Source organism: Podarcis gaigeae, assembly GCF_964106915.1.
Source record: "Podarcis gaigeae genome assembly, chromosome: 9".
NCBI lineage: Eukaryota > Metazoa > Chordata > Lepidosauria > Squamata > Lacertidae > Podarcis > Podarcis gaigeae.
This window is the reverse complement of record NC_139685.1, coordinates 25,612,904-25,635,200: the sequence shown is the minus strand read 5'-3', so window position 1 is coordinate 25,635,200 and position 22,297 is coordinate 25,612,904. Positions and strand designations below refer to the sequence as shown.

At 41.4% G+C, this 22,297-nt stretch overlaps 1 protein-coding gene across 17 annotated transcripts in view; it reads right to left on the bottom strand.

Moving 5' to 3' along the window:
• AASDH (aminoadipate-semialdehyde dehydrogenase) overlaps nucleotides 1-21,276 on the bottom strand; it is a 28,389-nt gene extending 7,113 nt beyond the window's left edge. For 3 of the 17 annotated variants that reach the window (XM_083755450.1, XM_083755463.1, XM_083755454.1), the window contains exons 1-12: nucleotides 20,792-21,276; nucleotides 20,473-20,659; nucleotides 19,714-19,965; nucleotides 13,916-14,036; nucleotides 12,759-13,069; nucleotides 7,760-7,952; nucleotides 6,630-6,871; nucleotides 5,867-5,973; nucleotides 4,827-4,999; nucleotides 3,320-3,512; nucleotides 1,984-2,099; nucleotides 154-916 (exon numbers count right to left, since the gene is read on the bottom strand). In XM_083755450.1, coding sequence (XP_083611576.1) covers nucleotides 154-916; nucleotides 1,984-2,099; nucleotides 3,320-3,512; nucleotides 4,827-4,999; nucleotides 5,867-5,973; nucleotides 6,630-6,871; nucleotides 7,760-7,952; nucleotides 12,759-13,069; nucleotides 13,916-14,036; nucleotides 19,714-19,943 — 2,449 coding nt within the window. In that variant the 5' untranslated portion in view covers nucleotides 19,944-19,965; nucleotides 20,473-20,659; nucleotides 20,792-21,276. Of the gene's footprint in view, nucleotides 1-153; nucleotides 917-1,983; nucleotides 2,100-3,319; nucleotides 3,513-4,826; nucleotides 5,000-5,866; nucleotides 5,974-6,629; nucleotides 6,872-7,759; nucleotides 7,953-12,758; nucleotides 13,070-13,915; nucleotides 14,644-17,726; nucleotides 19,966-20,452; nucleotides 20,660-20,791 lie in introns of all 17 variants that reach the window. The other 14 variants (XM_083755458.1, XM_083755460.1, XM_083755451.1 and 11 more) reach the window with 14 other exon arrangements.
• Between the last annotated feature and the right edge of the window lie 1,021 nt (nucleotides 21,277-22,297).

Below are 22,297 nucleotides of genomic sequence, written 5' to 3'. Positions count from 1 at the left end.
TTTGTTTCTGCCACTGCCAAATTGGCTAAGGCCTTGAGGGAGAAAAGGAACAAAACTGCTTGGGGGGGGGGGGGCAGGTAAGACCTGCAGGCTGAGGCTTAGCCACCCCTCGCTTAGAATGCCAAAGGAAAGAGAAAAGCGATAAATACGTACCAACAACAAGGAAGTTCCCGCACCTAGATATGCAGGCGGACGACTCAATGCGATCTGCAAGGTTTCTCTCCCACTTGACTTTTCCTGAATATAGGTCAATTGCTTGAATCAGGTGAGAATGTGATCCAATATACACAAAGGCAGATAATTTTTCGGTGACAACTAGTGGAGATGCATCCACACATTTGCCCAGGTCCGACTTCCATCTGAGATGCAACATTAGCTTTTCAGCCGTTTGCCCAAGATTCTCATGTACAGGAGTGTTTAGTATAGAATCATCTTCTGCCATATTTGCACTGCTGACAATTGTTTTATCCCGCACACTCGGCAAAACTTTACTCTCTCCTGCTTGCTCTGTATTACTGTGGTTCTTCAAGGGGTCACCCATAGACAACAACCGGTTTCCTCGGGTCACGGCAGTAAATCCAACAATATTTGATTCAACTATTGGGGATCTTTCAGGTTTTAGCTGCACATACTTTTTACTGGGCTCCTCTTTGCTGCTTTCACTCAGCTTTCTTTTTACAGCATTGTTACAGCTTAATTTCAGGTTTTCGCTTGGGAAAACTGTTTTTAAGATATGCCTGTAGACCTCTTCGATGGATCTACTGAGAATAATTTCCAGGAGGCCAGGGACAGGCTTGCCTACCATATGTTCAATTTCATCATGGAACTGTAATGATTTTAAGGAATCCCCGCCACTGTGCAAAAACCGTGACTCTTTTAAAATGCTTGCGGATTCATCTGGGAAATTCAGAACAGCCTAGGGGGTGAAAAGAAGAAGCAAAACATGTAATGCACACACTCTGACTTTGATAATGCCTCTTTGCTTGCCTTGATGGAGTGGTGTGGGTGCGTGAAACCTTTGGCTTTTGCACAGCTGGAAGGCAGCATTTTGTACCAATGGTTCTGCCCACTTCTACTCGTTTTGTTCAGTACTGGCACATTGCCCCTGAAAGGTTGCCCGTGTAGGAATGGAGTCCTTTTTTAAATTTTATTTTATTTATTTATTTATTTTAATAAAAGCGTTTATATTGCCTTTTATATACTGCAATATTAAGGTGGTCTACAACAATAAAACATAAAACAATACAAAAAGAGTACAAAACAATAAAGTTCTGCCCATTAATTTCAGTATGAGTAACACTGGATACAACCCAAAATCTTGGCTCACTCCAGATTTTTTTCTATAAAACAGGGCAAAACTTGTTGGGATGAAAGGAAAAGGAAGCAATTGTTATTGTCCCCTTTCTCTTACACTGAAATAAGGAGACCCTTTCTCTGTGCTCACTTTATGCCAACAACCTGGGGTCTTGAACTTAACCAGAGGCATCTGCTGGAACAGAACAATATAATCAAACTGTGTGTACACATCTTAAGAAACACAGGGTAAAAATTATGTTCATCTGTATGCAACTCCAGCTCATAAAAATTAGAACCTAAATATATTGGGAAACACTACATAATGATACACACACACACACCTATGCTCCATTTACTCCCAGTTGGCAAGTACTGATATAGTTCTTTTAGTTTAGGAAATGGTTTTCTGAAAGTTTTGGTTTTGATAGATTAGATGGCAGCAAGCCAATCTGTTTGCTACAGTTGTTTACCAACATTTAAGCCTTCTGGGAGGGTGAGTAGGAGAGAGGGATAATTGTTTCCATATACCGTAATTATTGCAAAGCTGTAGTAAAACACCAAATTAATGTAGGGATTTATAGTATATGCTGCACATGCCAAAAAATATTTAGACTATATTCCTCTCCCGCATTCCTAACATGTATGGAAACTCAATTGCTATGATACAGATGTAGCTTAAAACACTACCTTCCATAAATGCTGCAATCTCTCCCACAATTCATTCTCGTTCAGATTACTGTCACTCCTTCTAGAGTTCAAATGGCTGCCGTAAATCCTGCTCAGCTCAGACACATCCATTTTGCCTTTGTACAAAAGAAAAGGTTTTTTAAAAAATTATATGAAAGGCAAGGATTTCAACATATTTGCTAAGGCTCAGAGGCGCAGACCTCAAGGACGAGGTACACATTATGTTACCTACATTGGCAATCATGCTGTGCGTATTTTTAAAACAAAATTTCAGAAGCAATGCAAGGGAAATGAAAGTCACTGGAAGCACAGCATTGTTGGAGGTTTAAGTCTTCCACTTATGATCTTGGTAAACAAATCCTCAACTCTCACCTCCCAGCGTAACAATATTAGGAAAAAACCTCACATTAATGCCCATGGGAGTTTCTTTCCTAATGCAATCAATAATAATAATAATAATAATAATAATAATAATAATTTATTTATATTCCACCCTCCCCAGCCAAAGCTGGGCTCAGAGCGGCTAACAACAGTAAAATGATACAATATTCTAAAATCAGTTCATTATAAAATCAGTTCAAATCAGATTAATGGCAACCATTGGGCTAGAGTTCTGTGAGGATTGCCAAAGGCCTGGTGGAACAGCTCTGTCTTGCAGGCCCTGTGGAAAGATGTCAAGTCCCGCAGGACCCTAGTCTCTTGTGACAGAGCGTTCCACCAGATCAGTTCCACGCCTGATGGAGGAGGAGTGGGGTGGTGGTGGTGGTGATGATAATGGGGAGGCTGCAGGAGATGTGTATGTAGGGGGAGCTTGGGAGGTGTGCAAAGACCACCTCCCATCACAATTCAGGCTAGCTCTATGTGTTTAGTGAAGCTTTATATATAGCTGGTCCTTCAATCTGTTTGGCAGACCAGTTCTGAGTGTCAAAACTGTTTCTTATATGTCTGTTGCTCCAAGAAAAAGGATAATTAAAGCTCTGAGTATGGCTCTGCTTTTGCTGAGATTCTCTAAAGAATTGGACACATTTGGCTTCTACACAACACTTAAATACAACATATACGTATACTGCTTGCAAAGTTACACTGCAATTATAGGACAGACTCCCCAAGGAGACTTGACAAGTGAGATTTCTATGTAATCGTTGCTGTCATGTTTAGACCTTTTTGTGTGTGTTTTTTCCAGACTTTTAAAACTTGGTATGCGTGGATGTTTGCACTGCATCGGTCCTGCATGCTTTTTTAAATAAATATACTTTCAATTTGAGCTGATTTTTTAAATGGAAGAGTGCTTAATATACATTATTAAGGACATTTATTTAAACATAATTTATCTTACCATGTGATGTGAATGGTAAAGTGTCAATCAGCAAGACCTCATCTGGGGCTGCATGGCTAGGAATACATTCCTGGAGTTTCTTTAAAATGTCTCCTTTTTTTAAATTGCCTTTGGGCACAACAAACAGAATTAATTTTTCCAGTTGATACCATATCACAGCACATGTTTCTGCTTGACAGCAGCCTTCTGCAATCTGAAAAATAAATTGATTACTCTGGCTTAATCTAGCAACAATTACAGAAAACTACAACTACAAGCAACATATAATGGAAGTAAATCAGATGCCTCTATTTTCCTCAACTCTTTCTTCATTTTATAATTCAAATCTAATTTAGTGACCATAAAAATTATTGCACTGAAGAACTAGCAGAATATGTAATTTGAAAAGCTTGGTGGGTGTTATTGCACTGCTGGACCTAGACAATGAGAGATGCATAAGCACTTTTTATTGAACTTCTATTCGTGTAGGAGTCTATAAATATTCCACTTACACAGAATGCTTGAAAGGTAACTATTTGTCAGCTACAGAGAAAGGCAGGGGAGGTGGGGAGAAAACGCTGGCAATGAATATAAATATTTTAATCATGAGATAGTCATATCATAAATTCCTATCATATGATGTGAATGGAAAGTCAATAAATACTGTTGGCTTTTAGTATTGTTTGATTTTTCCAGTATGACTGAAATAACTATATTCCGGGGGTGGGGTGGGGGGAGTCTAGGCCACTATTAACCAGAGAGAATAATTTTAGAGCTTCCAAATGCATCTTCTATTGGGAGTTTTCTGTAGAACAATATTCTACACCGTGAAAAGAAGGTATTGAATCAATAGAAATCAAATAAGAGTTGCTGAATACTCAATACTATTTCAGAAAAGTACAAATACGGATGTACAAAAAAATAGAGAGGGATGAGTAGAGAAGACAACGACAACAGCCTTCCCACTAGTAACACAAGAAGCACAGGGCTCAAGCAGAAAGTTTTCAGTGGGTACAAGGCCATGTACCACCTTCTGAAAGCAGACTGCTTGCTCCTCTTCAATGCCATGGCTATCAGAGGGTTTGTGCCTGTATGTTACTCTCTGTTACCAACATTCAAAGGCAGAATAAAGGTATTATGCATGTGCAGCCCTCATTCCCCACCAGAGTTGGTATGGGAATGGGGTCTAGATTTTTAAAGGCAGGATTTTCTTGCATATCTTGGGGAACCCTTTCGTCTAGAGAGAACCCTTTCAATCAAGTCTCTTGCCCCATTTTGCTGTCCAGTGTATCCACATGAATTACGAATTGGGGAAAGACCATCAAAAGGAACTAATCCCCAGGAAATATGTCACGATTCCATCTTGTACAACAATCTTGCTGCTCCAGTTGCCTATTTCAGACAGCCTTCAAGGGTAGCTCTATGTAGAGTTCATTGCAGTACTCCAGACTTGAGATCAACAGGACAAAGATCATGACCAGGCTCTCTCAGTCTACCTAAGAACTTTGATAGTTATTTATGACATTACCTGCTGTACGTATTCAATACTGAGGCGCTTGCCATGACGTTTAATTTGATTGTCCTTCCGCCCCAAGAATAACATTTCGGTATCCTTTACTCTTACGAAGTCTCCAGTTGCTCTCATTGTGCCCTTAGGTAGTGTTACTTCATCATCAAGAAAGCAGACACGTTCCTCACCTCCTGTTCAAAAAAAGATCATGCAGACCAAAGTGGTCCACAAGCAGACCTCAAGAGCCAGAAAGATGGCTAAAGAGGAGGTAACAAAGAAAAAGGGGGGGGAAAGCAACAGATATGCCATACAGCTGGGGGAAGGCACAGTTTTTTTTTAAATCAAATACTAAAAATCTGAAACATTTACACTAGGTGACTAGAATGGATACAAAAGCAACATCCTGCCTGATTATTTAACATTTGCCTGATGCTGTCTTTAAAAAGTTGTCTTAGGATAATGACAACCAAAAATACCACATTTTAATTGGGATGTTCCAGTATGCCCAGCTAACAAGAACAGGAGACAAAAAACTATTTTTAAAACAAATGCCGATCTGCTTCCAAGCACCACTATCTATGTTATTCAAAGGCTTCAAGTCACCAGTAAATAAAATCACAGGGTTGTTCCCAGAAGTTCTAAACGCAGTTAATAATAAAATAAAAGCCCTGCTGGATCAGAGGAAAAGTCCACCTAGTCCAGCATCTTGTTTATAGCGCTGGTCAACAGAATGCCTCCAGGAAGTCAGAAACTTTTTTGCAGGAGAGTGCTGTTTATGGCTTCCCATAGGCAACTGGTTTTATTTGCCATGGTGAGAATAGAATGCTGGTCTAGATGTACCTCTGGTTTGCTCCAGCAGCGTACAGTGCATGATGGGAACAGCCTGCTCACTCTTCTCCAGCATACTGTCTTTGAATATGGGGGTTCAAAGTAGCTATCATGACCAGCAACTGTTGATAGATTTCTCTAATCCTTTTAAAGGACCATTTAAGCCCATGGCTTTCACCACATCTTCAGGTAGTGAACTCTAGAATTAAAAATATTAGATAGAAAATCACCTATGAACACTTGACCTTCACCTTCTTCAACGGCAGAACCATTAGCATCTTTGACTTCAACTATTGTTCCAGACAGTGGGGTTCCCAGTGGTACAAGGGAATCAAATCTAAAACCAAGGAGAAAAAAGGGGAAAGTAATGTAGGAGTAGGAGACAGGGAGAGAAGTTCTAAAATATAACATTGAAAGTGAAGAATCCAGGAGTACTCCCAAACTAAGTACTTGGCCCTCTTGGAGGAATGCAACTCTGTCCCAGACCACCAGTCAGAGTTGCATATTTCCCAACCCGCGACACTTGTCTGGTTCAATTTTCAACTTATTCATTGTCATGTACCCCAATCTAGCCCCCAGACATCTGTTCAGATTTCCCACTGCCTCCCTGGGATTAGGTGGAAAAGTGTTGCAAAACTATGTCTCATCTGCATGTTGATGACATCTCAGCTCAAACATCATGTAGATGTTAGAAAGCATCTCTGGAAAAAGAAATACGCCAACCACCATTTCTGACAGATGCTTCAGCTCATGCAAATTATTTCTTAAGATTAAAAATGCAACACAAGTACTATTCAAAACGTGACTACTTCTTTAAGGTCACTTTATCCAAATGTTAATGGCCTGCCTTTGAAATTCTCTCTCATATCAAACACCCACAGAAATCCACTAAGATCATTCCATCTACAGAGGATTTGTACTACTAAGCTTTTTATCATTTATTCATCAACCAAAGTGTGCATGCAGGCAGCAAAACAGAATGACATTTCCTACCGGTGATCAGAACTAAAAACCTCCTCAGGAACCTTGTAGCATGTGGCCCAGCAGGAAACTTCTGTAATACCATAGATATTAAACACGTGTGTTTTGTTTCCCTGTCCTCTCCAGCTTCTTAGCACATTCAGTCCAGGAAATGCTTCTCCACCGAGAGCTAAGATTCGCAATGACGTATCAGCAGACAACACTGTTGATTTAATGCGCTGAACTCCAAATCTGCGCAGAAGTGTGGGTGTAGCCTATGCATTATAGAAAATAAGTTTCCAGATAAGTATCTGCCATCCACCAAAATCTATTTCTGTTACTTGTACTACCATATACAGCAGAAACAAGCAACAAGAAGCACTGTGGACAGAATTTAGACTGCAGCAGACTTAGGGCCCCTCTAAGTGAGAATGTCAGCACTGTAACTTTCTATGTACTTTGTGCTGCTTGGAAACTATTACTGTTGGATGAAAAGAGAAATCAGCAGGATCAGTTGTGTGGCTACTGAGAACCCATTACTGGTTCTGCTAGTTAAGGACTATGGTCATATAGACTAGGTTCTCAAGATTTGGACACCTGGACACTGTCTCATGATGCTCACAATGAGTGATAGGGCTTTAATTCACTGCTGGAAGACAAGCCATGGCCAAGTGGCCTCTTTTCTCTCTAAGACAACGCTACGCAGAAACTCTGCAAACTGCAATTACTCAGTGACTATTCTATGAGTCAATGTCCAAATTTTAAGAAGCTGTAAACGAAGGTTGCATATATCCTAAGTACACATATAGCTCAAATCCAAAATATTTACTTGGAAGCAATATGCTGATTATTTTTATTTTTTTTATTATTATTTTTTACTCATTTAATAAAAGCAGGTCAACTGAGTCTAAAGCTCATGTGGAACACTGACAGAAGCTACACTTGGAAAAACAAACACAGCACATTCCACCCCCCCACCCCCCATCCTTTTCCTAATGATCCTTAACATGCCAGTCTCATTTTTCACAGTTACTGCACATTTTCATTGAGAGATTTAAAAATGCACAAAAGACAAAATGACTGTACTGATTGATCATCATTGTATTCCAGTGTTGTGCAGAAGCAGCATTCAGAGCAAACAGTTAGCACTTCTCGTATCTTACCTGTAATACAGACACTCTGTGGTGCTGAAAAAGAGCCTCAGACAAGTCCTGTGGCATCATTTTAATCAGGTTAGGAACTATAAGCAGGGAAGCCCCACTTGCCAGAGCAATGAACAGCTCAATTACAGATGGATCAAATGTCAGGGGAGAGGCCATAAACACTGTATCCTCTGGTGTAATCTTAAATACATCTCTAAAGAAAAAAGACACACAAATACCTCTTCAACCATCGCATGCATTTTGGAATCCAAAACTAGCAATTTCACAGATAGACCCCCCACATATCTAACAATGGAAATGTACAGAATCATGCAGGCATCAAACAGGCCAATGACACCCCCTCCCACCAGTATAAGAGGGCATGACAAGTTGAAAATGCTCGACTGCCCCCTACCCACTTTCATTTCCTCCACCTGGACTATTCAATTATTCTGTGGGTCCAGTTTTCTCTCTCCCTTAGGTCTTCTTGTTCTCGAGCTCTGACAGGATATATCTTTGTTTAAAATCTGTCAAGCTTGAATAATTATTTTCTATAACCTAGAATGTTTCCTAGACTTCTTTTAAAAATAAAACTCAACATGAAACTGGAAGGTTTGCAATTGATTTTACTTTAATTGCAGGGAAATCCCAAAGCACAATAAAATGTTGTAAAATTAAACAAACCCAGCACAGAATGAGGTTAATTTTAAAGGGACATGGTGGGTGACTGTAGTCAAATTCTTCCTGTCCCACCAATAGCTTGTCTCCTTGTAGTTACTCCCCCCCCCCCAAGCTTTTCCCCCTTAGTCATAGTCGCATCTGGTATCAGAGCACTCATTTGGGGGAAAGTGTCTGGGGAGAGGGGCTGTGGGCAGGTAAAGCAAATCTGTGGCCATGGGGAGTGTTCTGTACTCCTCACCCAGCAAACCCTCAGCTCAGCCAACTTTCTATGTGATTGTGGCAGATCCTGAAATGCTGCTATCACAAAAGGCAGGGCGCAATTGACTGCTGTAGGGTACAATCCAGCCAAAGCCGAGCGCTTTCAAATTCCATGTATTTGAATGGGAGAAAAATAAATGAAACCTAAAAGCACCTAACATTGCTGGATTACATCCAAAATGTTCTTAATGGTCCAAAATAAAAACCAGGTCAAGCAGATAAGGAAGAAAAATAATGAGTACACCATGTTAGGAAATAAACTGAAATGAAGAAAAGAATACAAAAACTAAAGTGTTTCTTCAAGGCTGCCTGTGCTTTTTGCTTTTTTTTTTTAAGAACTCAAAATGGCTTAATTCACCCATAAGAAACATATGGTTTATTATTTGTGTTATGAAAGCAGGGCATCCAAGAAATCAACTGGAATTACAACAAAGCTCTTGAAAAACAGAAATTCTGTTGGTGAGGGGAAACATAAAAGTTTTAAAGACAATTAGAAACATCTTTAAAAGATAGGTTGTGATTAATATGAAAGCAACATGCCAAGATTATCTATCTTCAAAATCAACAATAGATATTTACTTCTTACTCTGAAAATTGCAGATGCAGTTAAATAACTAGCTGAAATACCATATACCAAAAAAATTCCCAATTTTCCAGGGGATGTTTTACCCATCCATCACTTGGTTTGGTTTGGGTTTTTTACACTCGATTACTGCCAACTAACTTCTTTCAAAAGCACAGCATTAGAGGTGATGGAATTCTGCTTGTAGTATTAAATCTTGGTGGGATAAAGTGATGAATATTGTGTGAAGCAGCCCCAAGAGACACCAGTCTAGGAAGTATCTGCATTGCTTGGGTGATACACCCGTATTATTTGGGATCTTCAGTTGTCTCTTCCCCCCCAACACACCTGCTGATTAAGGAAGTAAAAAACACAAGCCCACAAAAAGAAGAACAAGGAATCTTCCTAATAATTTCTGCACAATTCATTTTTTTAAAAAAGAGGTCCATATTCCTGTGGGAGCTCATATTTCATTTATTACCAATTTCTCTAACAGCCTTGTCAAGCTGAAGGGGACTGGGAAATCAACCAACAGCAAACACAGGGTTCTCCTGGGAAAATCTGTACTCAAATGAGACATCAGATCTAAAACTCAACATTTGTTGCAAGGCGTATGAAGTTGCAGTACAGTAGTTTTACTCTTGCAATGTTCAAGCATACCATGCCATCACAAATAAATCAATGGCTGAGGTTTGCACATAACACTTAACTATGGTTTAGTGCTATGTAGATGACTTTCCATGAGTCTGATCAAATCATCAGGCTCATCCACTCCCACCTTCCCCTGTGCAATGAGGAGGAGGTCTATAGTATTTTGTTTCACTTTTAAAGAATTTGGCGTAACATTACATATGAACCAAGGATTTTTACTTAAAACTATAATGGTTACTGAAAAAAGCCCATTTCATTGTCCATGGTTTGAAGTTTACTTGCTTAACAATTAAGTACTGCTTGTTTTAAACCAAATCCCTGGTTAATACTTGCTAAGCAGAGATTCTTTGATAGTAAAATTAAGTTCTCTCCTTCTTGTTGTGAGAGATGGGGGTGGTGGAGTGAGTCCAACAGGTCATTAGAATTCATGGAGGGTCTTCCACATAAACTGCGGTTTAGTCTAAGTGTCAACTGAGCCATTATGTTTGTACAGATGTACATTTTGACATCTGTCACTTATACTGCAATCCCATAGCCAATTCCCTGACAGTAAGGCCCACTAAACTCAGTGGCACTTTCTATTCAGTATGCATATATAGGTATACTTTATGTCCAAAATATGCCAAACTTTCACCACCCTGACAATGTTAAATATTAATTACAAGCATGCTATCAGAGCACACACAAACTACCACCAAACTCATTTAAAAAACAAACCTAGAGTTAAATTGTCAGGGAACTGCCATCGGAGCCAGAGGAGGAGGGAGGGCTCCAGAGGGATGCCGGAGAGCGTCCCAGGAGGGAGAGAGGCAGCCCATCTGTGGGGGAAGGAAATCAGCGTAGCACCAGTGGAGAAGGGGGGCAGATGGGGGAATCAGTGAGGAGGCTCCATGACTCCTCGCCGGAGACCAGCGGGGAGAGCACGGGTCCTCCACTGCCCACACCCTCCTTGCGCAGAAGACTTCCACGCAGGGAGAGTAGGAGGAGACTGGGCGTCAAAGAACTTCTTTGCTGGAAGAAGTTCAAGAAACGCCCACTGACGGATTCTGCCAGCGATTGAGACAGCCACGGATGAGTGGCTGTCCGGACAGAAAGGGTTCACCCAGGTAACTCAGCCAGGTGTGGCAACGACTTACGCACGAGCAACCCCTAGAACAGGGGTCTGCAACCTTTAAGACAAAAAGAGCCACTTGGACCCGTTTCCAAAAAAACAACAACAACTGGGAGCCGCAAAAACATTGCAACATTTAAAACAAATATAACACTGTATATATTGTTTCTTGCCTTAATGCTGTATATACAGGATCGTGCAGTCAGCTGTCAATCTCAAGAAAAAAGGACAAATAGCTAATTAAAATATTTAATTTACAACCAGGTAACCAGGTTAATGGGACTTTTGCTCCTGAACCTCAGTGCTCAGTGTCTGCACATCAGGGCTGTAAGACGTTACCTTCATTTTCACACAGGCTTGCAAGCTGTCATCTGTGAGGCGTGATCGGTGTTTGTTTTTAATATAGTTCATGTTGGAGAAGACCTGCTCACATACATATGTGGAACCGAAGATCGACAGGACTCCATCGAGTCCAACCCCCTGCCAAGCAGGAAACACCATCAGAGCACTCCTGAGATATGGTTGTCAAGCCTCTGCTTAAAGACCTCCAAAGAAGGAGACTCCACCACACTCCTTGGCAGCAATTCACCAAACTTTCACCAAACTTTCCCCTGCTTAAGTTTAAAAAGGGGCTTCAAGCAACTAAAAAGGGGCTTCAGGCAACTAACTCCACGTGGAATTCCACGCGACCACGACTTGCTATGCCCAATAATCAATGCCACAAAATGCCACAGAAAATTAACCAGGGCCCCAGTAAACCATAAATCATAATCAGTGCCTGATGCAAATAATAATTAATAATGAGGGCCCAATGCCATCCTCGTCATTATAAAAATAATCCCTCTCTTCGCGCCGCCCAGCCTCCCAAGAAAAAAACCCCACCTCAAACAGTCACAAAGCACAAATTCCACGCGACCGCAACTTGCTATGCCCAATAATCAATGCCCCAAAATGCCATAGAAAATTAATCAGGGCCCCAGTGTACCATAAATCATAATCAGTGGCTGATGTAAATAATAATTAATAATGAGGCATTCGTCATTATAAAAATACCTTTTTATTATTCATTTGTTTGACCCCTCAGAATTACTCCTCCTCATAGAAATAAAATTAACAAGTTACCTTTTTTTGAGTGTGTGTTCTTCACTCCCCTTCAAAACAGTGACCAGTGTATACGGCCCCTTTCAATGCAGCCTGCTTTCCCCAAGGAAAGAACAATTCACCAAACTTCCCCCTGCTTAAGTTTAAAAAGGGGCTTCAGGCAACTAACTCCTCCGCCTCCTCCCCTCGCCTCCTCTCCTCGCCTCGCCTCCTCCCCTCGCCTCCTCCCCTCGCCTCCACTCCTCGCCTCCTCCCCTCGCCTCCTCCCCTCGCCTCCACTCCTCGCCTCCTCCCCTCCCCTCGCCTCCTCCCCGGAGCCGCAGCAAAGGCTTTAAAGAGCCACATGCGGCTCTGGAGCCGCAGGTTGCCAACCCCCGCCCTAGAACCATTACATAAATGAAGTCAGGCAAAAAACATGGTGTTATTCTGATACAAGTTCTGAATTCTGAATATTTACTACAAGCAAAATTTGGTGACAGCTATGGCAGAAAGTCATCAGGTATGCTGACTTTGATCCCGTTAAAAAGACAAGCTATAAATGAAAGCAAATAAATAAATAAATAAATAAATAAATAACCAACCAATCAACCTGGCCTCTAGCTAGTCACCTTTATCTTTAAAAGTCTATGAAAGTTTTTTTGGGAAAAAGCACTTACCGAAGATGAAGAATATTTGGCAGTATACATTTGTGAGGTACCCGGACAATTTTAGGGATCCCTGTTGTTCCAGATGTATGTAAAATATATGCTATGGAACATTGCTGTCTGACATCCAGCAGGTCTTTGAATGGTTTTGTCTCAAGCTGGTCCAAGGCTGGTGTCTCTAAGCCACTTGGCACGGCGTAACTTTCATTGTTATTGTTTAAATGTTCAATATTACTGCCCTTCCTCTGGAAAAGAATCAAACCAACTTTTGGTATTTCAAAGGAATTATGGCAGAACAAATGCCCATGTGCTACTGTGAATTTCTGAAAGAGAGAAAGAATGGTTTTAATTGAATAATACTCGTGTGCAAATACTGTTGTTCTTTTCTCTACAGTGTACTCCTATGACAAATAAAAACCTTTCTAAAGTAATAAGAAATTTGGGATACCTAATCTGACTTGAAAAGCATGAGACATTTTAACCCTAAGGGTGCACCCTAAGAAGTACTCCACAACAAGTAGACAAACCAGGAGTTTGCAACAGCCCAGTGAGTTCCTTGGAATTTACTTCCAGGTATACTAGTTTAATAAGGTTTTGAATTTTGTTGATTCTTTCCATCCTCAATAGGCCAATTTTCATTTTCTAAACAGATGTACAAATTAATGTGTATGTATTATGCGAGGTTTACATATAAAAATGAAGGTGACTGGGTTTTAAAACTAAGCAAATAAGCATTCAACTGCAATAAGAACCTAAACGCCTTGCGGGACCAGACCAAAGACCCAATTAGGCCAGAATTCTGTTTTCCACAGTGCCCAACCAGGTGCCTATGGGAAACCCATGAAAAGGAACTGAGCAAACTGTAGCCTTCCCCACTTGTACAAAGAGTTCTCCCAGAAACTGGTGTAAAGAGGCATGCAACCGACAACACAAGGTATACTAAGACTAGTAGTCACTGATCGTCTTATTCTCTTTGCAAGTCATCCAAGTTGATGCCATCACTATCCCAAAGATTTTTACTTAGGAGTACATCCCACTGAACTCAGCAGGGTGATTTCTAATAAAACAAGTAAGATTAAGCTGTATGTTTGATAAATGAAAGGTGAGGTGTAATTCAAAATCTCATTTTAATATCCCAATTAAAACATGTTGAAAGCTTTTGCACTTACATCAACTCTGTCTTTCTCCACAAGGACATATTGGAAGTTACACTTTTTCATGAAATATGCAGACAAGTTTGGAGGGGCATCTGGATCAATAGGGGAATAGGCAGCTGGCACTTGGAGAATTCTAGCAAAACAAAATACTTAATTTAGAAAGTGTTCTAAATTCTAGCAAACACTCTAGCAAAAATTCTCAGCAACCCAAACAGAAAAATCTACATATTCACAGGTTTACATTAAAAATAGTCTTTTTGCTAGATGTTATGGCATTCGGAGTTTACTAACATAATGAAACAATTACTTTTAGGGCCAACTACATGTGATGCCAAATGCATTACTGCTAATTACATCAGATGTATTTGTTTAAAAATACAGATGTATTTGTTTAAAAAATTGCACAAACTCATCATTTTTATCTGGACAGCATGGCAAGCCGAAGTTTTTCCCTTACATCCATAACTGATCTCTCCCCCATGCTGCAATTAGCAAAGGGGGGGGGGATCTCCCAATGACAACAAACCAAAACTTCCCCTCAGCATGTATCATGGGCCAAATAAAAAACCCCTCCTGCACTATTAAATAGCCAAGAAACTCTGACATAATTCCCCTTCATGGATCACTGCCTTGCCGTGGCGAAGGGGCTTGAAGAACTCACGAGAAGCTATGAACTATGCCGAGCAGGGCACCCAAGATGAACAGGTCATAGTGGAGAGTTTTGACCAAATGTGATCCACCTGGAGGAGGAACCGGCATGCCACTCCAGTAACCCTGCCAAGAAAACTCCATGGACAAAGACAACAGGCATATAAAAGTTATGACGCTGAAAGATGAGCCTCTCAGGTCGGAAGGCGTCCAACATGCTACTGGGGAAGAGCGGAGGGCAAGTACAAGTAGATCCAGAGCTGATGAAGCGGCTGGGCCAAAGCCGAAAGGACGCTCAGTTGCGGATATGCCTGGAAGCGAAAGGAAAGTCCAATGCTGTAAAGAAAAATATTGCATAGGAACCTGGAATGTAAGAACCATGAACCTGGGTAAGTTGGAGGTGGTCAAAAATGAGATGACAAGAATAAATATTGACATCTTGGGCATCAGTGAACTAAAATGGACGGGAATGGGCGAATTCAGTTCGGATGACCATCATATCTACTACTGTGGGCAAGAATCCCGTAAAAGAAATGGAGTGGCTCTCATAGTCAACAAAAGAGTGGTGAAAGCTGTACTGGGATGCAATCTCAAAAATGATAGAATGATCTCGATACGAATCCAAGGCAGACCTTTTAACATCACAGTAATCCAAGTTTATGCACCAACTACTGGTGCTGAAGAAACTGAAATTGACCAATTCTATGAAGACTTACAACACCTTATAGAAGTGACACCAAAGAAGATGTTCTTCTCATTATAGGGGGTTGGAATGCTAAAGTAGGGAGACAAGAGATAAAAGGAAAAACTGGCAAGTTTGGCCTTGGAGATCAAAACGAAGCAGGGCAAAGGCTAATAGAGTTCTGTCAAGAGAACAAGCTGGTCATCACAAACACGCTTTTCCAACAACACAAGAGACGACTCTACACGTGGACATCACCAGATGGGCAGCATCGAAATCAGATTGATTATATTCTCTGCAGCCAAAGATGGAGAAGCTCTATACATTCAGCAAAAACAAGACCTGGAGCTGACTGTGGCTCAGATGATCAGCTTCTTATAGCAAAATTCAAGCTTAAACTGAAGAAAGTAGGAAAGACCACTGGGCCGGTAAGATACAATCTAAATCAAATCCCTTATGAATACACAGTGGAAGTGAGGAACAGGTTTAAGGATTTAGATTTGGTGGACAGAGTGCCTGAAGAACTATGGATGGAGGCTCGCAACATTATACAGGAGGCAGCAACGAAAACCATCTCAATGAAAAGGAAATGCAAGAAAGCAAAGTGGCTGTCCAATGAGGCCTTACAAATAGCAGGGGAGAGAAGGCAAGCAAAATGCGAGGGAGATAGTGAAAGATACAGGAAATTGAATGCAGATTTCCAAAGAATAGCAAGGAGAGACAAGAAGGCCTTCTTAAACAAGCAATGCAAAGAAATAGAGGAAAGCAGTAGAATGGGAAGAACCAGAGATCTGTTCAAGAAAATTGGAGATATGAAAGGAACATTTCGTACAAAGATTACCATAATAAAGGACAAAAGTGGAAAGGACCTAACAGAAGCAGAAGACATCAAGAAGAGGTGGCAAGAATACACAGAGGAACTATATCAGAAAGATATAGATGTCTCATATACCCCAGGTAGTGTGGTTGCTGACCTTGAGCCAGACATCCTGGAGAGTGAAGTCAAATGGGCCTTAGAAAGCACTGCAAATAACAAGGCCAGTGGAAGTGATGGTATTCCAGCTGAACTATTTAAAATTTTAAAAGATGATGCTGTTAAGGTGCTACACTCAATATGCCAGCAAGTTTGGAAAACTCAGCAGTGGCCAGAAGATTGGAGAAGATCAGTCTACATCCCAATCCCAAAGAAGGGCAGTGCCAAAGAATGCTCCAACTACCGCACAATTGCACTCATTTCACACGCTAGCAAGGTTATGCTTCAAATTCTACAAGGAAGGCTCAAGCAGTATGTGGACCGAGAACTCCCAGAAGTGCAAGCTGGATTTAGAAGAGGCAGAGGAACCAGAGACCAAATTGCAAACATGCGCTGGATTATGGAGGAAGCTAGAGAGTTCCAGAAAGACATCTACTTCTGCTTCATTGACTATGCAAAAGCCTTTGACTGTATCGACCACAGCAAACTATGGCAAGTTCTTAAAGAAATGGGAGTGCCTGATCACCATCTGTCTCCTGAGAAATCTCTATGTGGGACAAGAATCTACAGTTAGAACTGGATATGGAACAACTGATTGGTTCAAAATTGGGAAAGGAGTACGACAAGGCTGTATTTTGTCTCCCTGCTTATTTAACTTATATGCAGAATTCATCATGCGAAAGGCTGGGCTGGATGAATCCCAAGCCGGAATTAAGATTGCCGGAAGAAATATGAACAACCTCATATATGCAGATGACACAACCTTGATGGCAGAAAGTGAGGAGGAATTAAAGAACCTTTTAATGAGGGTGAAAGAGGAGAGCGCAAAATATGGCCTGAAGCTCAACATCAAAAAAACGAAGATCATGGCCACTGGTCCCATCACCTCCTGGCAAATAGAAGGGGAAGAAATGGAGGCAGTGAGAGATTTTACTTTCTTGGGCTCCATGATCGCTGCAGATGGTGACAGCAGCCACGAAATTAAAAGACACCTGCTTCTTGGGAGAAGGGCAATGACAGGCCTAGACAGCATCTTGAGAAGTAGAGATGTCACCTTGCCAACAAAGGTCCGTATAGTTAAAGCTATGGTTTTCACAGTAGTGATGTATGAAATTGAGAGCTGGACCATAAAGAAGGCTGATCGCCGAAGAATTGATGTTTTTGAATTATGGTGCTGGAGGAGACTCTTGAGAGTCCCATGGACTGCAAGAAGATCAAACCTATCCATTCTTAAGGAAATCAGCTCTGAGTGCTCACTGGAAGGACAGATCGTGAAGCTGAGGCTCCAGTACTTTGGCCACCTCATGAGAAGAGAAGACTCCCTGGAGAAGACCCTGATGTTGGGAAAGATGGAGGGCACAAGGAGAAGGGGGCGACAGAGGACGAGATGGTTGGATAGTGTTTTCGAGGTTACCAGCATGAGTTTGACCAAACTGCGGGAGGCAGTGGAGGACAGAGGTGCCTGGCGTGCTCTGGTCCATGGGGTCACGAAGAGTCGGACACGACTAAACAACAACAACAATTAGTTTATTGTACAGGCAACGACCGACTGATGTGTGCCCAATCGGCGCGCACACAGCGCTGAACACAGACGTTACCCTAAAATATCACTAAAAGGGTGGAACAGGAGTGGGGTAGAATGCTTTGCATGGGTTCTGCCAACATGTGGGGGCCCCGAACAGAACCCCTGCCCCAAAGGAGTAGGGAAATCTACTTGGAAATTTCCACAGATCTTTTCTGTCAGGCAAAGTGAAAATGAATGACATACATCATAAATGACAAATGTCAGATTTTCTAAGATTTTTGCAATTGACCTAAAGGCAGAAAGAAAGCCGTTATCAATAAATAACTCAATGGGTGCATGCATTTGGAGGAGAAAATGTGGAGGAGACTCATAAATGCCAAACACATTATAATTCTATTTTCATTTGTTGTGAGATTAGCATGCAAACTGCATGAATCGCTTACCTAGTAACAAGACATCAACTAGGTATATAAATATAACCTATCATTATTTCAGCCATCTCTTATATACCCGTGTTTCAAAATAGAATTTTCCAAAAACCCTACTCAAGGATTAATTTTTAAAAAAGCTAGCGTCAACTGCTGACAAGTGAAAAACGAACTACCTAGACTACTCCAGTATGTTACATCATCCTAGCATCTTAGTTTAACATTCCATGCTTCAAATCCAGAAGTGAACATTACTACCTGCCAATCAAGACTGATATCAATGTCAACTGATATCTGGTGGGAAGAGGAGAGTGTGGGCTGGATTCAATTTATTTTCCCTCCATCTCTAAGCAAGTGTTATGAGCTGTACTTTTGGTTCCAAAGACAGTGAGGGGAACTGTGCATTTAACCCCAAAAGCTGGATTAAGCCTGGAACTGTACATGCAAAACCAGTGTATGTGCAATAAATTGTGTAGCACACACACCAACCTGACAAGGGATGTGCATGTCACTATCTGCTTACACACCCATCCACCCCACCCTAGATGCATTGGAGCAAACTGCAACTTTTTCTTTCACTTAAAAAAATTGAGAACATGTTACTTAAGACAATTCTCCAAAGAAATTCATACCTAAGGGTACTACTGTCCTGATTTACATAAAAAGTTGTTTGCACCCAACTAAGTCATACTCTGAGTTACCCACTGAAACCAACAGATTTAAGTTAGTCATGACTTAAATCCATTGGTCTAAATGGATCGACTCTGAGCATCACTTAATCCAATACAACTGATTATCTACAACTGCTTCAATTTCACACTTTTATAAATGATTACACATGGATACCAATAATACTCAGGCTCTAATCTTGTATTTTGTGGGCAGCTTCACCCATATGATTCAGCAAGCTAATACTGAAACAGAGAAATTTCATATGTTGTAGGGGAGGTAACTGTTCATAACGGGGGGTGGGGTACAGAATTCTAGGCCTTGGGTGCATCCTTTTGGATCCTGTCCCACCAAATTAATAGCAGTTTTAGGTGAGCAAAGCTACCTCAAGTAACAAAAGCCCAGTATTTTTAAAGACAAATGGGTTTGGTTCATCAGTGTGCTCATCACTCCATCTAGTGGCTTACGTTACTGAACAAAACAAATCTTAAACTGGTGTGGAGATTTGGTTCAAGTGAAATCCTGTAAGCACTTTTCTAAGATTCAATGGGACATTCTTCTGAGTAAGCATTTATAGGATTTCTAGAGGGGCAACTGTGTTAATCTCTTGATGAAAAAACAAGGAAGTGTCATATAGCACCTTAAAGATTAACAAATTAGAAGTGAAACGTACAAGATTTTATCCTGGGCACCAGCCCACTGCACGTTCACCTTTAAACCATAGTTTATCCTGTGCACCAGCCCACTTTAATGCAAACAGACAATTGTTTTAAAAACTAAGCTAGCTTAATGCGGTGACTGTAACATATTCTATATACAGTATAGCATATATAACATTTTGTACTCATGCTATACTTATATATTAACAATGTATAGAAATAATACCCTATAATCCAAGAAGGCAGATTTATGCCTGGGTAGCAGTAGAGGCCTATTTCAAATCGTTCGGTGAAATTACAATGTTTCTTCAGGAAATCAGTAAGTTCTGTGGCTAGGTTAATAACCGTTTTGTAAGTGTAGATAACTGGAACCTTATTGATGCATTCATCAAAGCATACTGCTCTTCTCTCAGGATATAAACTGGCTGCAGTCTGAACAATCTCGTGAAGAGTCATTGCCAATATTTATACTGCATACCTGTAAAATAGGAAATAATAATTAAATATTTTTAATAAAAAAAAACCTTGTAAAACACAGCATACTCTCAATATAAATTTGAAAGAATGTGGAGGCATGTCTGTTTCACAAAATATACATAATACCCATTTATCAATTCTGATGATTATCCCAATTCCACTTCCAACATTTTTTGCCATTCTGAAAGAACAGTTGAGATGCTTTAAATATGATCTATTCTTCCAAGTAAGGAGAAAACATGAAAGCTATATTGCAATTTTAAAAGAGAGAAACAAGCATTTTCACAAATGCATATACAAATATTTATCTCTGCGTATCTAGTGTATTTTAAATGAAACCCTAAACTAATAGTCTTCAACCTATACCAACCTGGGACACATTTTTAATCCAAGGAAGGGATACCCATGTAAATTAACAACTAATTCAGTCAAGGAGGTGCTGTGGGTAAAAGGCCCAACGCTCCATGTGTGGCTGCCAGAGGTTTCACCTGCTGCAAAATGCTTTCACCTGGATACTTGTTTGGAGACAGCTGGCCCAGTCCTATTACGTTAGTGGTAGGGAAAGTTTTTCAGGCCAACTATGCATTTCCTCGTGATAAATTCTTCAAAGGGGTGTGTGTACACGGCAGCAGTGGGCATGGCCATCTCACAGGTTTGACAATACTGTACTGTAGTGTCTTTCTAAGAAACTGCAGCTGTCGAAAAGAACAGGAAAACATGTAACCACCAGCAGCTGTACATCAAATAATAGTCACAAGTTTGTTTGGTCGTTTAAAAAAGAGAAACAAAACATGGGAGATAGCTCAGTAGTAGCATGAGACTCTTACTCCTAAGGGTTATGGGTTCGAGTCCCGCGTTGCAGAGGGTTGGTTTAGATTACCCCCGTGGTCCCTTCCAACTCCGCAATTCTATGATTATAAAGCACATCCACTCTCTTGTCAAGAAGGGAGAGAGGGGAGCTGCGCAACTTCGACCTACAGGAGGCTCCCTCTCCCTATTACTTACGGCGAAACAGCAGCGTTCAGGAAACGATAGAGCCGCCTTCACTACCACCGGCTTAATACAAGATGGCAGCCGCAGAGTGAACGCTAAGCCGTCGGGGAACCGTTTATTATGCGGCCTGTAACACGGTTTGGCCGGCCCTCGATTTGCTCTTTCGTTCCTATGGCAACTGCGCGCGCACCCACCTGCTCCTTCCTCTTTCCCGCCCCCGCAAGCCCTTGCAATCGCTCTGTCGCCGAACTACAAGAACTGAGCTCGCGAAAGGGGACTACTCTGCCCCGCCCCGTACTTAACAGGCCCTGCCGCGATTGGTCGATTTTTTTCCTGATGGGGCAGTTTCTGTCCTCGAGGCCGGAACTGGAATTCTTCCGCAGCGGCGGCGTCTCGCGATTGGTTGAGGGGGAAGGCCGCATTTTGATTGGGTAGAGGCACGCACCTTCCAGGCGGCTGGGAGGGAGTGACGCCATACGGTTCTGAGGAAGAGCGTGGGTTGCAAAGGCGGATGCTGCTACTGATCTTACCGAGACGCCGTCACTCACCGCCCGTTTCCCCGCCCCCTCCCCGCCCTAGGATACCCGGATGCCATGTGCGCCGGCCGATGCTTCGGAATGCGGAGTTCCCGCGTGTCTTCGAGGCTGATTGCACGTCTGATTGAGATCAAGCGTGCGCCCGCAAAAAAATGAATAAATCTTTGTTTAGACAAGCCTATCCAAAATAACAAAGGAAATTTTGACCTGTTGCAGCATTTCAACATCGCACATTGTACTAAAGTACGGCTGTGAATTTTTCTCATACGTATTATTGCTTTATATTTTTGTACACCAGTTCGGGTTCTTTTGGGTTTTTTTTTAATCAAGCGGTGTAATAAATAAACGATTAAATAAGTGGTGCCAGGAGTAATTATTTGCGAGCGTGCGAACCGCTCTGGGCGGAAGAGTTGGCCTTGCTGCCTTCCAATGTAACGTTTGTCCTGCTGGTTGTCATTCATATTCTACCTTTCCTCCAAGGACCAGAAGGTGGCATTCATGGTTGTCCACTTCCCCATTTGAGCCTCACAACAATTCTGAGGTAGTGATTAGCTCAAGGTCACCCAGGGAGCTTTGTGACTTGAGTGGGGATTTGAATCCTTGTTTCCCCATTTCCTACTCCGCTTAATATATTTCCACCTTACTCCACATTCTTGAAAAGATATAGAAGTGAAGCGGTGGTGGTGTTTTCCACATGGGCTAGAAGCTTAATAGGTCTCTTGTTAACAGTCTTCTATAGTGCCTTTAAGATTAACCAGTATAGACTGCGATCCTATAAACTTAACAGGGTCAGGGAGTAAACCC